This window comes from Lytechinus pictus, chromosome 14 (assembly GCF_037042905.1).
Source record: "Lytechinus pictus isolate F3 Inbred chromosome 14, Lp3.0, whole genome shotgun sequence".
In the NCBI taxonomy this organism is placed as follows: Eukaryota; Metazoa; Echinodermata; class Echinoidea; order Temnopleuroida; family Toxopneustidae; genus Lytechinus; species Lytechinus pictus.
In genome coordinates, this window is record NC_087258.1 from 15,882,895 (window position 1) to 15,903,024 (window position 20,130).

Genomic DNA, 20,130 nt, shown 5'->3' on the forward strand with positions numbered 1-20,130 from the left:
CCAAACAATTTTGGGCAGTATTTTACCCAATGCGGGAAGCATATTGTCCAGTAAGGTTGAGATATAAGCAGCAATTACTTTAGAATGGGCAAACAATTGGATAAATAAAATGCCCTATGATGCTCGGACATATGATTACCCTCATGGAGCATTTTTACCCAATATTTTTTAGAGTGTAGTGCCAATGAAATCAAGAGAAGACATTGAAATTCACCGGATTGGGGACCGTACATTTTTTTGGATGAAAACAGATAAAATTCATTAAGAATCACTGAGTATATTATCCTGCTTAATTTTAAGAGAAGGTGAAACATTGCTTGTAAATCTCTTCAAATCACTACAGGCTGTAGGTAATAGGATTTGGACAGATATAGTAGAATCAGACAAACGAAACACTGAAAATTTTATCAAAATCGGACAACAAAGAAATGACATCTTAAAATTTTGCATTATTTTGGTGGAACAATCTTTATGAACTGATGCAATGTCGGAAAGCTGATGTTGTAATATCCCCACTTATACTTGTATATTATTTTTTTTTATGAAATAGAATTTGTTCACATCTTCTCATCCAATTAAGTATTTAAAAATGGATACAGTTTTAACTTGTAAGATAATCATTGCTGCAGCTTACTTTGTTACTAACGGAGACATGAAAATTATATATGAAATACTTATGACTTCATGTAATAACATAAGTAAAAGGAGAGTGTGGACATGACATCAGTCCACCTAATGCATATTAATAACTGGGTGTGTGTTTCGTTTTCATGAAAATTAATATTGATATATTTTCAATGCAATCCAATATGAGCTTCGTTGTTTTTCAGATTATCATGATATTTTCGGCGTTCTGCTCTGTGAATTTTATTTTTCAACCCAGAGTTCCCCTTATTATAATGAAATACTATTATTATAATAATAATGATAATGATGATGATGAAAATAATAATAGTATTTCAATCATCAAAATCAGGCACAAATACACTCACATTATCATGACAGCAGAATATTTGTATTTGTAATATGAACACAAGACCCATCCCTGCAATAAAGCTTTATCCGCAAGCCCCTCCTCCTCGAGATCCTCATCTTCTTCGATCTCCTCCTCCTTCTTCTTTTTCTTCTCCTTCTTCTTCCTTTTCTTCTTCTTCTTTTCTTCTTCTTCTTCTTCTCCTCCTTCTCCTCCTCCTCCTCCTTCTTCTTCTTCTTCTCCTCCTCCTCCTTCTTCTTCTCCTCCTCCTCCTCCTTCTTCTTCTTTTTCTTCTTCCTCTTTTCCTTCTCCTTCTTCTCCTCCATCTTCTCATTTTTTTCTACTTCTAATTTATTCGTGCCATTTTTTTCCCGTTATCATCTGTAAGTCCTTCATAATTATTATAATTGACAAGAGCAAGTGGCAGCTCGTTCGCGTTCATATTGATAACTCTGATAAAACCAGAGTTACCAAAGAGCGCCAGCTTGAGGGGGATTCTCAAAACGAAAGGGTTCTCTAACTGATTTCCCAGGCACGTTTTAGCCTACCCAGGAGCAGCATCGGGATAATGAAGGGGGTGGTGGTGAGACTTAATTTTTTTTCCTCAAATGAATAACAATGGGCAGTACCGATCTCTTTTTTAATCCCCTTCTTTCTTCCTTTTTCTTCTCTTTCTTTTCTCCTCCCCCAACTCTTTCACTTTTCTGAATATAGGACCAGTTTCATTAACGATTGTTATGATTTATTTCAATAAAAACTTAAATAAAAAAAATTTAAAAAAAATAAAAAATAAATAAATAAAAAAAAAAACTTTGAAGAATTTCAACTGTGGTAAATTTGCCATTATGACAACTACCATGAGGCAATTCCATAAAATGATCAACCTTTTTGTACGTCCGACCCCCATTTTTCTTGTCTTACTTCACTTCATAAACTGACCAAGTCATAGTCCTTTGAGAACATTACAGACTGTCAAAAGAACAAGAAATAAGAGACAGAAAATTTAATGAAGGCCCCATATATAGGGGGTCAGACGTACATATTTTATGGAATTGCCCCATGGTATCCTTTTGATTGTGATTGGCTGCTTAGCCATGTTTCCATGGTATTTGCCATAATGGATAACTCTTTATGAAACGGGCCCCAGAAGTTGCTTCCAAATTGATTTATCGCCGCCCCTCCTCCTTCTTCTTCTCCCCCTCCTCCATCTTCTCCCCCTCCTCCATCTTCTTATCCTCCTCCTTCTTCTCATCATTTCCCTCCTTCTTTTTCTTATCCTCATCGTCCCCCTCCTCCTTATTCTTCTAACTTCTTCTTTTTCTCCCTCTCCTTCTTCTTCCCCCTCCTCCTTCCTTTTCTTCTTCTACTTCTTCGTTTTCTTCTGGGGGACATCTGTTCTTTCACCCCCCACAAAAGGCAATCCTCAGCGTGGACACCCATGCTTCTTCTTCCCCTCCTCCTTCTCCTCATCTTTATTCTTTCTCTCTCATTATTAACTGCCTGAAGATGCTTCTTGCTAGTAAAGGACAATCTTGCATGATTTCACCCCTTGACACCTTTTCAATCCAAACCAAAAAGGGGCACTATAATGTACCAAAGTGTCATTAAATTTTCACCATTCATGAGACAACACAATAAATCACATGAAACAATATGAAGTACGAAATATCAATTTTTTTTAATCAATCCTCCACATTTCAGATAACTAAACGAAGCAAGGTATTTCCATGGTAAAAATTTACGTAGTACAACAACAAAAAAATACCAGAAATATCATGTCTTGACCCATTTAATCAAACCAAATATCCCCGCCAAAATCATGTGGTCCTTAAAAATGAGGTGCACATCATGATAAACATAAATAAACCCAATAGCTTGAACCTAAGAAAAATAAGCAATCATTATATACAAATGGCAATATTCTATACAAAAATATCAGTTTGTCCAAGGTTATTTGGCAATAAAATAACAAAAATACAGCCTCTTTTCTTTCCACTGTATTAATATACATATACATTTTTCCTATACACAGACATTGAACACAGATGGAAGAATACTACAACACAGAAGAAGAAAAATAGAAGACATCAGGAGAAAAGTACATTGGGAAGATTCTTAGGATAGGGAAAGATAATTTGAAAGGAACAACTCCCCTGAATGTCCCTTACACGTAATTCCAACATAGAAATGCACCTTCTAGCATAGCAGGAAGGAGGGGGGCAATCAGGGTCGGCAGGATAAAGAGCCCCTTACAGAGGTTTTTAAGCAGAAAAAAGTAGTAATCCCTCAAAAAGATTTTCATTTTTATCCTAAAAAATATTTGCTGGCTGAGGTGGGTGCTTCCAATAGCAATGAACTTTGACCTCAGAGAAAACGTCCCCCCCTATTCTAACAATGTTTGCCAGATAAGCCACTGCCCTGGAATAAAGATATACAAGAGAAGATGTCCAAAGCAACAGCCCCCGGTGATTTATTATTGTTTAATGTTAAGTTTAAATATATGTGTCTGTATTCTTGCGGATGTCACCTTACAAGTCCAGGTCAGGGAGGAAACCCTGTGGGTGACAGTAATTTGTTTTGCGTTTTCCTTTATCAGACAATCAGGGCCCCGTTGCGTAATTACCATTACGGTAACTTTGTCATACAATGGTACTTGCATGGAATCCTTGATTCTGATTGGCTGTTGATCACCGTTACCATGGTAGTAACAAATTGATGCAACAGGGCCCTGGACTTGTACTGCAGACATCCTTGTTCCTTCCCTCTATATACTCATGCATTTGCTTTGTAACTTGATCTTAGCTGAAATGCCAAATAAAATAATAATCATGATAACAATAATAATAATGAGAATGGATAGAGACAAAAAAAAAAATGATGAAAAATATAGAAGAAAAAGCAGAAAGATCTGATGTACACAGATAGACAGGAAGACATGCACATTTCTACTGAAAGCATTTCATCTACATTTGAAGACTTAGATAGTAGGCTGTTCATCATTATGCTAGCTTTTGAGTAGCAATAAATACTTACTGTAAAGCCACCGTAAGGATTGACATCGAACTACTGGAACTATATATGACCATTTATAATTTCTCTCAAAAAATGTAAATAAAAACAAAATTATCAATGGGGAACATTTCACAAAACTGAGAAGGGAGGTTGTGGATCGGGGGGGGGGGGGGGCAATAAAACAAACCCACAACATATCTACACTTGTCTGTGAAGACAATCTAATCATAATCTTTCATAATATAATTGGAACTACAAAATAATATTTTGTCCATTTCATTTCATAATTAATTTTTACCAGCCTTCAACATTGGTCACACAGAACTTTAAACATCCAAATTCAAATTTTTCTTTACAACAAGTTATTGATTACAATTGATTAACATCAACTAAAACATATGCATAGGTATTTTAGATTCAAATCCATTATTGGGAGAGACAAAGATAAGAAGAAAAAGGGCGGGAGACCAAGATAAAAGGAAAGATAGAAAAGGGGAGGAGTGAAGGAGGGGGGGGGGAAGAGTGGAGAAAAAAGTGAGAAAGGGAAGAGAGAAAGAAAGAAGGGGAGAGAAAGATAGACAGAAAGAGAACGAAAGAGAAAAAGAAAAAAGAGGGAAGTGAGAAAAAAAGATAAAAAGAAAAAGATAGAAAGGGAAAGAGGGAGAAAGGGGGCAAGAAAGGGTGGGGTAAATGGAGAAATAAAATGTTACATCAGAATGACACTCCTATTCTATCATTTCTTACAATATGCCTACAATCCCCAGGCAGTACAGAGCTGGCTCTGAAAATATTCCAGTCAAAAACAAACAAGAGCAATTCAAATCCAAAATATTCAAATGATTTCCAAATACATACAGTTTAAAACCAGACATATACAGACTCAAGAAATCTAGGCATAGATACTACATCATGTAAGACACAAAAAATACAAATATAATAGCGATACATACAATAAGGGAAAAAATGAAATCATTCTTGATACCAATAATTCTTAGCCGAATAAACAGCAATTACACTCTGGCCATTTGTGGGGGTGTCGTGGTCTAGACTCTTGTCTTTCAATCTGAGGGACGTAGGTTCGATTCCCAGCCATGGCAGGCTTTCCTTCAGCAAGAAATTTACCCACATTGTGCTGCACTTAACCCAGGTGAGGTAAATGGGTACCGGCAGGAAGTAGTTCCTGAAAAAGCTGTGAGCACCGGAATAGGTAGACTAGCTTAGCCAAGGTAATATAGGAGCGCCTTGAGCCCCTAACAAGGTGGATATGTGCGCTATACAAATCGTATATTATTTATTTATTATAACCATAAAGCCCTAAAGATCTGTTGAGATTGATATGAGTTTGAATTTATTCAATCCATTCAATTCAGTTCACATAAAAATATTTAACGAGACAGTAGTGTCTTTAGAATTAGATGGGAAAGATAAAAGTTAGCATTTGCCAAGTTTTTATACCGACCCCTGAAACAGCGTTTATATGCATAAACTAACTTGTACGCAGATTAGTCCTCACTTTTATCGCAATATACTACATGAAATATGTAACTTATATGAATTGAAAGTTCATAAATTTCTTACTCCAAAAACATTTCCATGATGTACATAATCATGTACTTGATGCAAGTTCAAAGTTTTTCAATTTGCAAATCTGCCAAAAAATTATTATGATCAACTCCTCATTTGGTGTGTTAAATCATGTTATTACTGTTAAAGATTGTGATAGAACAGAGAAAAGTTTTAGTCTAATCTCTGAATAAATAGTGCAATTGATGGCTTTATTATCTTGCTAATTAACATACAGTCCAAACATCTGTTATCTCTTATACCTGTAAATTCCACCATTTTTATCAGACTGATGGGTGAACTTGGCCTTTAATTGACAAATCCATTAACACTTTTCTGAATTTCAAGGACGCAATGAACCATTCGCCTCATAACTTTGCTGTATGCTGTAAGTGAGTGCATCAGACTTAATTAATCACACAGAGATACATTTCCTGTTTTTATCAAGCCCCTATAATCCACTCACCCACAAACAAATTTCACCCACTCAAAATCATTGTTGCTTGGCCCCAATGACTTCCAATACACTTTGTACCGATGAATCAAAATGCAACAGTTAAACCTAACACAAGCTGATGAGGGAGAAGAATAACAACATACCTGCAAATTCAAACGGAACTGATAAACAAATCCCGATGGAAAAAATAGTTATGTGGCTATTACAAAAAAAAACATACACACTTTCATGATGGCAGTGTCCTTTGGATGTGCAAAACAAACACTGAGTTTTTGTTGAAGCATGAATTGAACTTTGCAAAGCTATGTCCTAGGTCTTGCAGCATAATAATAAAAATAATAATAATGATAATAATGTCATATTTACCCAAGGTAGCCATTTCCGTTAAAACAATTCTCCCAGTAGGCCCTGCTTAACATGATATGTTATCATTACCTGGCTTTAGCTAGATAGGCTACCTAAGCACTCGAGAATTTGAGGAATTTCATCCTACCAAGTACCCATTTACTACACCTGGGTGGAGAGTGGCAAATATAGATGAACGCCTTTGCTAAAGGATGTGAGTGCTGCAGTGGAATTTGAACCCTGTGGTTCACAGTCTGGAGACGTATCCACTTGGCCACAGCACCTCTGCATATTAAACAATTGCTGATTCTACCTAAGTAAAACCTCTTGGTACTACAAAAATCTGGGTTTTTTTAGAAGATGTTATTCACACATACTTTGCATATCCTGGGCACCGTAACACAAAAGTTAGTGATTGATCGCTGATTTGAAAGAACAATGCTGATTGGTCCCTAGTCAATCTACTGAGAAAAATGCCCCTGCAATGATGATCTTGATAGGCAAATTTCAATTAGGGATTGATTGCTAACCTTTGTGTCATGGGACCCAGGTCTGAAATAGAGCTTCAAGTTAGGTGATTATTTGAGAGGTCGATTTATGCAGAGTGTACCGTAACGACATAACTTTGTCAGAACTACTGTAAAAACAAAAACAATTTGATTGACTATAATTTACAAATTTACATAAAACAAGACCCTGCGCTGCATTTAAAAAGGTAATTTTCAAGATTTGGGTACCTTGTCAAAAAGTCTGTGCTGCGTCGTTTAGCAGGGATACCACTATATAAACATGCTTTGTGTCTGTCTAGTGCAGCTTCATCGCTTTCTCCATTCTATTGTCTATGGTGAAATTTGAGGATTGGTAATGAGGACCTGTTTGCTGGTTCCCTGCGGGAAAGACCAGGGCCCTGTCTTACAGAGAGTTACGATTGATCAGATCAATCTCAAGTATATGGAAATCCATCAATGTCATCATTTGTTCTTGAGGAAATTTTCTCAATGTCCTTTGAAAACGAAGGGACGCATACTGAATTGTCAAGAAAACAGTAAATATATGAATTTACGTCATTTCTAGAAAATATTGTGAACAAACATGTATTTTAGAAGTTGACGTTGCTGGCTTTCCATAATTGCGATTGATCGGATCAATCGCAACTCTTTGTAAGACAGGGCCCTGGCTCTGACATTTTTACAAGGTACCTTACAAGATCACAGTCGACAGATAAGTGGTTTGTAAAAAAAAAGTGACATATCACAAAGTATGATATAAGATAGGCATATACATTCATGAAATGCTCCAATGAGCTAACTCTGAGAGATTAAAATACATCTCCAATGCACAAGAAATTGAAGGTTTATATCATACATGATAGTTTTGAATCAGCAATTATTTCAGATGAAATAGTTTATTCTTTACTTTATTCCAAACATATTCCAAAAATTAAAAATACTACTTAACAATGGGCAGTACTGATTTAGGCCTTCTAATAGGCAGTACAAGATGGTATAGAGATCAAACTTTTCATAATAATAAAACCAAGGTGAATGGGGACATAGTACAAGCACCAAACAATAATTCAGTCTTGAGGACATAGGAAATAAAACCTATATATGTACATAACATATAAAGGAAGGACATAATGACAAATGGTGCTAGCCCATCAATGTACATTAATGTATTCTGATTTATTCTTACTATTACAAATTTATATTTCTGAAAAAAAAAACATTTAAAAAGGACATACTGAAGCTTTTCATCATGCACTCATCGGAGTGAAATCGCATGTCCTCTATGTTTTTGTAATGTCTTGCAGAGCCCCAAGATCGAGTGTCAGTACCTGCCGGACACCTGAGATGAGTTTAAGTGATTTTTTAATGTTATACTCACAAATGGAAACTCCTACACAAAACGTGATGACCAATGGATAGCGTTCAAGTGATTTTTTTTCACCAACATTGATTTCTTTCCGATTTCAAGCCCACCAACTACGCAATCAAATGTGATTTTCCTTCCAAAGTTATAATCACAAACGAAAATGCTACACAAGATGATAACCATTCCAAGCGATTTCTCGCCAACATTGATTCTTCCCGATTTCAAGCCCACCCACTATGCAATCAAAGGTCGGTGAACTTTGACCCAGGATGTAAAGGTCAACATGGAGTGGTTCACAACAATGCACGTCCAATACGGAAGCAGGCCAGAGATTGCTTTTAGCAAACCTAGAGTATATGTCATGAAGCATCTTGTTGTGACTGATGACCACTGACTAATTTGCTCTGAGCCAATCTGATGCAAGGATTTCAGTAGCTTAAAACAGTTGCCGATGAAAATCACTTTTGCACCATGAAGTGCTCCGTATGTTTTTCTGCAGGATCTTGCAAGAATGTTTGCATTTTGCAAGAGAAGACATTTGTCTTTTCACGTCAAAAAGAAATTGCTTGATGAAACTAAACCATAATTGTAATCAGTGATTGTAAGGATGAAATTGGCCATTTAAAACAACACTTGAAATACAATACTATGATAATCAAGTACAGCTCAGAAAAATTACTAGCATCAATAAAAATCTCCTGAGAGCAGCATTGTAAGGGGCATCGTCATTATCTTAATACTCATAATTAATTCAGCTGTTAATTCAAATTTTAATATTATTTGGCAATAACTTGATTGAAGTTGATATATGTCACATTGTACATTGCAAAAAGGATAGAAAAAAAGCAGATCATTGATAAGCTAGGATATTCACAAAATTAACTTGGATTGTTCAAATTTTTAACTTTTGGTTCAGTATTCGCAAATCCAAGAATGTGCTGCTTTGTACGACATTTTTCAGAACACAAGCAGATTGCGAGTTCTGCGATTGATCCGATCAATCGAAATCGAAAAGCCAGCAAAGTCAACATTTAAAATGCATGTTTGTTCAAAAAAATTCTAGATATGAATGTATATCCATAAATTCATTGATTTCTTGACAATTTGGTGTGTTCTCCTTTGTTTAATAAGGACATTTTGCAAATTCCCTGTAGAAAAAAATATGACACTGATGGATTTCCATAGAGTTACGGTTAATTGGATCAATCGTAACTCTTTGTAAGACGGGGCCCAGGAATACAGTATTGATTTTATCCAGACGGATTGAATAAAGGATTCAATACAAAGAGAGGATAATCAAGGATCAAATATAAACTTCTCATATTAACATTCAAATGTATTCATGGTATTGCCCCTGCTTATCTTCAAGAACTTGTCCAAATTCATAAACCCAAGCGTAATTTCCGTTCTGGCTCGCAAAATCTTCTCTCTGAAATTACTGTCAAGACCAAATCATATGGGGATCGGGCTTTCCAAAAAGCTGCACCAGCACAATGGAATTCTCTACCACCGACATTAACAAATATTACCCAGCTTGAGAAATTCAAAGTACAATTAAAAACCCACCTCTTTCAGAATGTTTAACTTAGTCACATGTAGGTCCAATCCATGTTTAATATTCTTTGATCTTATGTATAATTATTTGATGTCTAATTTTTAAATTTACAATTCTCACCACATTTCTCGCTTTCCTCGCGCATAGAGACCTGTAGGTGTTATGCGTATTTAAGAACTGTACTATTATTATTATTATTATCAAGAAGAAACCATTTTCTTCTTGAAAAATCAAAATTTGCATAGTACTTCTAAACAAGTTTTCAATAAAGCTGAAGAGAAACAGCTAAAAGACAATAAAACGTTTGTAAATGAAATTATCCAACAGTACAAACAATCAAATTCATAGAACAGGGAATCTGATTTCAATGTGATCAAAGTGACCAATTCTGGCAGAAAAGAAAATTAATTTTTAGAAAGTCTAAATGAGGGTAGCATTTTCCCTGTATTTGATATTTGTGCATGGAGTAAAGTAGTAAATTATCAACAAGTGCATAAATGAAAATGCAGTATTAATCATAAACGAAACCATAAAAATATTTTACACGTTTAAAAAATGAAATGCAAAGTCAAATTAGTTAAAATGTAAAAGTTCTGTACATTAATGACAATATAATAACTTTACCAGCCTGTCATTTGAGTCAAATTTGACAAGTTGGTTGAAAATAAATTAATAAACACAAAACACTGTTCACATTAGTGACAATAGAGCATAGTACATTCAGATTACTATTAATACTGTTCAATTTTGTGTTTTCTGTCTCAAATTTGGACATACATAACAGTACTGCAGGGAGTTAGATATTCAATTTCTGTTTACAGAACAGAAGATAACAAATTTCTTTGGAAAATATATCAAGGGGGGCATGTTTATGCTTCCAATTTTCAGGTCAAAATCAGCATTTTCATAATTGATTAGTCCAAAACAAAGTTGCCTCCATGCTAATTTTCATTTAAAGGACGCTTCAGAATGCTGATCGTAAACTTACTAAAGGTGTGTTTCAAAACATTGTTTCTCCAGAATCTGGGTTTTTGGGGAAGCATAAACCGTACTCCCAGAACGTTTGCGATCGGCGTTCTGAAACAGCATTTGAAAATGCTGATTTTGTCCTCGAAATGGAAGCATGAACACACCCAAAGTTTAAGAACGCCATTTTATAAAAAGGGCTATCAGTTATGTCTTGCTCTTTTACCCTTGGTGTACCCAATCCACCTAGCTACTGTTTCTTTGAAGATAGGATCCGGGTCTATTGAAGCTAGCAACTGAAGCTGACTGATGTGCGTCGCATGATAATCCCATCTCGCAATATTTGGCGCTTTCCCGAGCGCCAGATGTCGCAGGTCATATATCGTCCCCGAGCCGACGTCGAACAGCGGCAGCATGGCTTTCAACGAGACCATCCCATCATCGTACAATCGCCGGCTCTCCCGGCCCTCCTCCACGTCTGCAACGCTAAGTGTGTCATACAAACCGATCATACTGTAAATAAAACCGTTCAACACGAACGACCCTGGCGAGGTCGGGTACTCTTCGTACCACGTATACTTGTCCATGAATTTGGCAAGAACACCTCCTTGGGCGGACGGTATTTGAAAAAGGCGGGCTGCGTGAAGCGCCGACTTGATATATTTCCTCCTCCTAGATTTTAAGTATGCCCTGACCAGGACTGACATTGCTTGTCCCTGTGCCATGGATGAGTACCAGCCCGGTGATAATGACATCTTATCGTCCAACATCCTTTCCACCATTATCGGCCATCCGCCCCTCTCGTCCTGGTGGTTAACCAACCAATCAGCAGCATCGTAAAAATGATACATATGAAGCGAGGTTCCGATCTCGATATTGTCAATGAAACCGTGCCCTCTGAGCTCTATCCTTATCAATCTCTGAAGGATATACCTGCGAGTTAATTTATATTTTTTAGTACTTAACGACGCCATCGCTTTCCTGTAGTCCACTTGCAAGGCTCTCGTGATCTTGCGCCACTGGGCCACGGGTCCGAGACCGTACGTCACCTTTTTGTTCCCGATCACGAAGCCGTCGTCGTCTGTGGTGTAGACGAGGCTGATGATGCGGCCTTGTTCTTCGCACTCGGCGACGATGGTTATGGATGCGTTGCCAAGTAACTTAAGATCAAATGCAATGACAAAGTCTGACTTGGTTTCTATTGAATGGGACCAAGCACTGCTGGAAGACGGACTAATATCACCTGGAAAAAAAAGAAGAAAATTCACATTTTTAGTGAAATGAGATGGAATACATTTTAGTGTAATGCTACGGTTACGTATACCTTTATAAACAGTACACATGATTTTACACCATTCATTTCCATATATAAAAACTGTACGTAAAGGTATTCGTGACCGTAGCATGACCTATCTAATCTCCCATTGCACTCCCTACTGCCTTGCCTCCTAGCCTGAACGAGCCTTGTGACCATTAAGAGAGACTTAAATCACAGTATAGAACCCAATATGCTGAATCTATTTTGAGAGCTACCCCTTCACAAAATATTCCTACCATTTATCAAAATATTCACCTAAAATTTACTAGGTAGTTCCACTTTTTAAAGTTCCTATCATTTTATTAATCATTCAATTTATAGATTTATCAAAATGATTCATGGTGATGATAATTAAATTGATAATAGTTATTAGCATTTTCTAGTGTCAGTTTATTCATTTTCATTCGTTCGTTCTTCCTTCCTTCCTTTCTTCCATCCTTCCTTCCATCCATCCATCCATCCATCTTGTTGTGCTGCACTCATCGTCGTCGTTATCGTCATCATCTTTATCATCTTTATCATCTTTATCATCTTTATCATCTTCATCATCTATTAATTTCTTGGTTTATTCATTCATTCATTTATTCATTTATTTATTCATTTTTTTTCATTTATCTATGTTTATTCTATTTATTTATCTACTTGCTAATTATTTATGACTAAAATTTAAAACGAACCTGTTGTTTTAAACTCCAGAACGTTGGAATCCAACTCCTTACTCTTTACTGTCTTAAGTTCGCTGTTTGGGTCGGGATTTGACCAGGCGGAGAGGTCGTGACCCTCGCCATTCTCGTAGGTCGTGACCCTAGGAGGGGGCTCTGTTAAATTCTTACTGTAATGACTGAGACCATACTGAGCTATCTGGATGGGGTAGAAGTAACCCTGTTGACCCCACTGTGTGGAGAGAGGAACACCTAGGAAGAGAGAAGGAAAACGAGAAAGAATTAGAATTCATCGAAAACATGGCAGACTTGCCAACATTTGAAATGCAGAAAACTGAACCAATAATTGCAAGGGAGCAAAGCAACCAAGCCTGAGGGAGTGTCCCACGGTAAGGAGCTTTCGCATTTTTGGACTTACAATTGTGCAATCTGGTGCATACCTTTGAGAGAAAATTTAGCCTCAGGAATTACTGTACCTAGGTGTGTTTTGATTTGCTCAACCAGAATAGAAAAATGGATAATTGGATATATAAAAAAACCAATAACAATATTAATAATTGACACACTAATACATGTATATGCACCCAAATCCATACTAACAAAATCCCCAAATCTGAATGTTCAGTTTTCCAGGGAAATAAAAACTTTAATAACTGGACAATTCAGTTAAAAACTGAACAGTTGGCAACACTGCACAATGCATAAAAAATTATGGAAGATGTTGTAATCATAAGTAATAAAAATGTAATTTATATATTGCTTAAATCAGGGTCTGCAGTGTTTAAATTGCGTATTAAGCTCATTATAACCCTGTATCCTGATCATCATCTTCATTTCCATTTAATGCAAGGTACTGTAACAGGACTCAATTGCATAAAACTTTAATTTGAGTACCATTTGAGACAATGAACAATTTAATTATTACATAATACAAAACAAATAATGGTGAGTCACAGTGAAATATTTCATTTTTGATTAATCAAGCATTAATTATGTTCATCTATACACACAAAAAAAAGCCCAATCCATTGAATAAAAAGCTCTCATGCTGCTAGTTTTTGTGGTAATTATCTGTGAGGGGTATTTATATTAGGCTTTACATTAGGACTGATGTTTTGACTTGGCATATTAAATATGTACAGATAACAAGAGGGAAGGAAAGGCATAATATCGAGGCAATGACCCTCTGGCAAATGTTCCCTACAAATTTTATTTCAATCATACAGCTACAGAATAGACAAGGCAAAACTTGGGAGAGCTATCAATAAAGAAGGCATAAAGGGATTAAAATCCCCAAAGAAGGTCTATTTCATAGACGCTTTGATCTGAGGCCGATACAGAGATTTTATCTTCCACTACCAATTTCATAGCTATACCAAATCCAGCTACATAAAAAAAGAAATTTCTGAATGGTAATTTTCATATCCTGTCATTCTAAAGCTACCTTACAAGCTTTAAGGGATATTCCTGTGTGGGAAATATGAAAATGAAAAGTAATCATGAGTTTATCAAAATAAGAATATTAAGGTAAACAAAATAGTCATCTGCAAATGATGTTTTCTCAGATCCATCATTGACCCCCCAAAAAAAACATCTGAATTTTGGGCCTAACATTAATGCATAGTCTGTCTCATGCCTCATGTCTGCAGATCTCGTGACTCTCAACAGGAATTTAATTTCTTATCATTTTAGCAACCCTGTAGCCAGGGTATTCGATTAGAGGGTTGATTCTTTTTGTTCTGAAAAAAATTGAGAAGAAAAAGAAAGGGGAAAAGAAGTCATCCGTCAAAACTCTCTGCCACTTCTTCATAAAAAACTTTAACAAGCAAAAACAATAAAAATAAGAGGAGTACAATTAATAAGGGTTGGCAAAAATTTAGGGGTTGTATCGACCCCCACCCCCCCCCCTCCCCACAGGCTATGAGCTTGTTTAGTGATTCAAAACTCTGTATGTATTATGTAGAAGTAATATGCAAAATCTTATTCATTATTGAATTATATAACCAACAATATGCAGCATTTTCTTCCACCCTCCGTATGATAGCAATTCACTCATTATAATGACACCCTCATTCTAAACTAAAATGGAAGGATGAAATGAATATCACTCTATCTTATCTAACAAAAAAGATCAGAGCAAACAAATTAAATAGGTGAAATTTGATTCAATAAGTATGCAACTTTCCACACATTTCCTTGTTACTTTCAAAAGTTGATGACTTTTCTCAAGAGTCTAAAAGATATGATACAATCGCGATTGGATACACGGCCGCAAATACACTTGATTGAATTCAGAAATCATTTACATTTTTTGACGTCCGTTTGATTTATTCTTTTTATCAAACTAGAAATCAACATGTCCTCATTTCACAACTTGTCTTTTTTTATATTTCCAATTTTGGGGCAAATAAGTTACTTCTCATATCAATGCTGGATCTGATTTGAATGATCATCAGTCCTTTGGCTTCATCTACAATATCTCATTCAATGATTATGAAGATTTTCATAATTTTTTTATTATCCTTTCTATTATTCTTCCTGATATCTTAGCCTAATCATAAAATAATATTTATTCATGGGATCATCAAGAAGAAATAAAAAGAATATATCACTGCTTGTGTCAGAATTACTACAAGAGATAAAATTGCTCCAGCTCCAAAGAAAATCAATTTTATCTGATGATCGATTTTCCCCAAAAGATTTTTTTAAGTGTAAGATTAAGCTCAAACATATAGATGACTGATGTAAAGATTATCATCTGTTTATTTAGAAATAATAGCTTTATAGATCTTGGGCAAATAAACAGGGCAATGACCAATGAAATTTTTGGGGAAAGAGGAGGGAGAAAATTACTACAGGCAAATGGAAGTAGAACAGGGCCCCTGTCTTACAAAGATTTACTATTGATCAGATCAACCTCAGCTATATGGAAATTCATCAATGTCATAAATTCAACTACAGGACATTTGCACAATGTCCTTTGGTAAATAACTCGACGCACACTGAATTTTCAAGAAAACAATTAATGTATAGATAAATATACATCATATCTGGAAAATATTTTGAACAAACATGCAGTTTAGAGGTTGACGTTACTGGATTTCCATAATTGTGGTTGATAGGATCGATCGCAACTCCTTGTAAGACAGGGCCCTGGAATTGGGTCCCCTAACAAAGATTATAAAGTGACTGATTGTTGGGCGATCGATCTGTACGATTGATCATACACAATAATCAATGTAATCATACATAGATATCAACTTAATGATTAATCTCTATGCTTAAACAGTCCCTGATGTAAGTTTCTCCATTAAGACAGGGTCACATATCTTCAAGCCTGGGCCCCGTAACATAAGGCTTTGCCATTGATTGTTGGGCGATCAATTTGTACGATTGATCATAGACAATAATCAATGTAATCATACATAGATATCAACTTAATGATCAATATCTATGCTTAAACGGTCCCTGATGTAAGTTTCTCCATTAAGACAGGGTCACATATCTTCAAGCCTGGGCCACGTAACATAAGGCTTTGCCATTGATTGTTGGGCGATCGATTTGTACGATTGATCATACACAATAATCAATGTAATCATACATAGATATCAACTACATGTATATGATCAATCTTTATGCTTAAACGGTCCCTGATGTAAGTTTCTCCATTAAGACAGGGTCACATATCTTCAAGCCTGGGCCCCGTAACATAAGGCTTTGCCATTGATTGTTGGGCGATTGATTTGTACGATTGATCATACACAATAATCAATGTAATCATACATAGATATCAACTATATTCAATCGCTATAAGCTGTATGTTACAGTGCTCTGGCCTTATCCCTGTATATTAAAAGATGTACATGTATGTCTTTGAATGATGAAACTTTATTTAACTCCAAACATATCTTAGTTCACAATAATGACTAGAAACGGGTCAGTTGGGTGGAACTATTCTAGTCATGTTGACTTGTTTTTCATCATATTTGCTTAGAACAGGGAAAATATTACAGGGGGCTCGGGGCGATTTCTCCCTATTAATGGTCAAAGAGGCCCTGGAAATTATAAAAGAGGAAATCTCTATTCCACTGCAATTTTGTAGAAGAGGTAGAAGGTTGTGAAAACAGCCCTAGAAAATGAAAAAAAATATGTACTAGAACAGCAATTTCTGTTAAGAAAAGAGTAAGAGAAATGAATAGACGTATCGGTTTCATCAAGCTGATAATTAATCTAGTCACTTTTTAGAATGTACATTCCATCATTCAAGAGGAATCAACAAATAAGATATTCCTATTTACTTCCACATGCTACATGTATTGTCAAATACTGCAATTGAAAAGAAAAACTCAGATATGATATAAAGTGTTGTGAGAGACTTGATTTTCCCATCACCTCAATCAAGGAGTTACCAGCAATCCTTGCCTCAATCACAGTATGTTCTTCTCAATTACACATATAAGCAGCTTAACACAAGCATAGTTCATGATCATTCAAACGGTGTCTATTTTAGGCCTGTCATTATCTTCTCTCATTTGGGAAGACCTTTTCTGCAGACATCGTTAGAGTGGATGCTAATTGCCTCTTTAAGAAGTCATCGAGAATTCCACAAGGATATTTTCAGCTAATGGATCAGACTCACTGTTCCTAAAGAAAACCAATGTGGATTACAAATTATTTGAATTTAGAGAATATGGTTGATCTTCTCTGGGAGTATACATATAATTTCAATAAGCCTGCGTGTCTACCCATCGTTTGTTTTCTTGGAAGGTCTGTATTTACACCTAGTCTACAGGATCTTTTACACAAAAGAAGAAAAAGAAAAGACAGTCTACTAATATCACCTGTCCATGGGAGAAAACCATTGGTCTGTAAATCTTCATTTTCTGTTATATCTTGTTATTGTTGCTGTTTTGTTGCTTCCCCTTGGAAGATGAAAGCAACCGTTTTGGAATGAATGGTACTAAAGGGGAAGTAAACTGCGCTTGCAAAGCGATCTTCCAAACAGGTTTCCTGCAAAAGATTTCCAGTAAACCATTTTCCAGAAAGTGTACTGAGACAGGGTCTTAATATCACATGAGAAAAAGAAAAGTAGATAAGTTTTATTGGCAACAGAACGCTTCCCACTCCTCTATCTTCTGGCATAACAAGCACACTAAAGAATGTTGTCAGTACAAACACTCATGATGTTTGGTTTCAACACCAGATAGCACACAAAGTGACAATAGTATCGAGATAACATTTGCACATAGTATTTCCAAACATTCTATTCCAAGGCTTGAATACCAATCAAAGTGTCATTCATGCACAGAAAATAAATACTCCAAATCTATCATGTAGCTTAAATTGCACCCTTGCAACTTCTTAGACTAGCTAGGATAAGAGCACCAAAATCGTAACTTTAGAACTTTTAATCACCTGTGTTTTATTTAATTATGAATTACAGATTGAACTTTCTTTTCCTTGTCTCCCTAACCTCAAATATAAACTCTTGGAACATATCCTCCACTCTCAGATTAGCAATCATCTCAATAAGCATAAAATCTTGACCCAATTGGAACATGGTTTCCAAGAGCGACATTCCTGTGTCATCCAGCAGATCCAAGTTGTCAATGACTGGACTGAAGGAATTGACAATGTCAACTCGCAACATATTGATGCTGCATTTTTGGACTTCACCAAAGCTTTCGACTGTGAATCTCATGAAAGATATTAAACCAAATTACACCATTCGCCTACTAAGGCATTAATAAATAAGGTTCTCAACTGGATTAGTATGTTCTTGACCCAGCACGTGTCATCATCTATGGGGCAACTAAGAAATGGCATCCAGTAATATCCGGTGTTCCACAAGGGACAGTGTTAGGCCCAGTACTGTTCCTAATTCACATCAACAATATTGTAGAGGAGCTTCAGTGTAATGTACGTCTGCTTGCAGAAAACTGCATCGATTATAGTGCTCAGGATTGTATCATACTCCAATAAGACCTTCAATGGGCTTAAGTGGCAGATGGCTTTTAACCCTAAGAAGTGTAACATCGTGTCTGTGGGTCTGAGATTGAAACGACTTCATGAATCACCATGATCGGAGAAACTCTAGATTGAGTTCATGGACATACCTATCTCAGAGAAAAAATTTCTAACCCGGCTATCACAAAATCTAATGAATTGTATGTCATATAGAAGTGAACAGTATAGCCTTTGCTGTTCACCTCGTTGTGAATTGTGATCAAACATTCATGGACTGTAATTTCATTCCTTTCTGTGATTTTTAAAGTGTAACTCATTCATATGATATATAATTAATCATATTTCCTGACATCTAAATTAGGAATTAATTAAAAATATTTGGTTTCCAGTACAGTTCATCTAATAGAACTGCTTTTGCAATGTTGTAAGTAGTGAACAAATAATCTTTGGGACGCTACATCTCTGTAAGTCACAAAATTGTACTTTCATTTGAAATCATATTTTTTTTACCATTTTCAATATGGGCTGAACATTTTTCCATTTTCCATGAGTTTTTCAGCCAAGCTAATCTTTAAAAAAAAAATAGTTCTCACATTGCCCAACTTTAAACGTCGCCTGTTATTTCTTTGATGAACGTGTGATGAAGAGAATCAGAATGGGGTATGTCCCCACAAGCCCTTTCCATTAGCAAGGCAAACAAGAACTGAATGGGATTATTTCAGGCAAAATCCTGAGTCCGGTATTGGGTTTCCTCCTCTTTCTACCACACAGAAGCCATTGGAGGAACACACTGGGTATTTAACCAGGACTTAATTTTATCCTGTTTTCTTCTATTATCTAGTGTGTTTGAATGGAGCTTGCTGTGACCAGCAGGGCACCCCGGGCTGAGTTTTGTCAGACGATCGATCGATATACGGTCGGGCCTCGCCGTAGTGCCACACACGGGGCCAGGGCCGCGCCGTCTCCACGGATCGCATCCTGGGAAAGCTCAGCGTGGAAAGTAGCGAAACAGATTTGACAGGACACTCATCAAGTTCTTAACCTTGCTCTTCAGTTCCGAATGATCCCTCTATTTTCATTTCATTTTTCCTGCTTCCAGTAATAAAAGAGGCACGGGGAATTACTGGTAGAAATTGAACACTGGTTTTGTCCCCAACAAAAAATTGAAGCCTAAATACATGGTTTATACCACGATTGAAAATATTTGGTTCACATAATACAACCAAAACATAATTATTATATAAGACCTTAGAAATATTGCTCTAGGTGATAAACATCATCACTTCAAAAGCCTCAAACATGGTACATACAATTGGTGAAAATATTTGCTACAAAATAAATAAACTAATCCGACTTTATAACAGCCAGAAATACTGTCAAAGGTGCACAAACCCACCTTGAATAATAGGAGAAAATGTGATACCAAAGAGGGAAATA

At 36.1% G+C, this 20,130-nt stretch overlaps 1 protein-coding gene across 1 annotated transcript; it reads right to left on the bottom strand.

The window, feature by feature from the left end:
* Positions 1-7,532: 7,532 nt before the first annotated feature.
* LOC129275791 (D-glucuronyl C5-epimerase-like) lies at positions 7,533-18,376 on the bottom strand. Its single transcript, XM_054912276.2, has 4 exons — positions 18,168-18,376; positions 17,366-17,370; positions 12,742-12,978; positions 7,533-11,989 (listed from the first exon to the last, which is right to left on the bottom strand). Exons 1-4 carry the CDS (start codon positions 18,374-18,376, stop codon positions 10,950-10,952), a joined length of 1,491 nt encoding a protein of 496 aa, XP_054768251.2. The 3' UTR covers positions 7,533-10,949.
* Positions 18,377-20,130: the final 1,754 nt, after the last annotated feature.

Coding starts and splice junctions, on each gene's coding strand:
- LOC129275791 (XM_054912276.2), bottom strand. CDS start 18,376: ATGTTGCGAGTTGACATTGTCAATTCCTTCAGTCCAGTCATTGACAAC. Junction 11,990..12,741: donor TCTGGAGTTTAAAACAACAG/GTTCGTTTTAAA, acceptor TTTTTTTTCCAG/GTGATATTAGTCCGTCTTCC.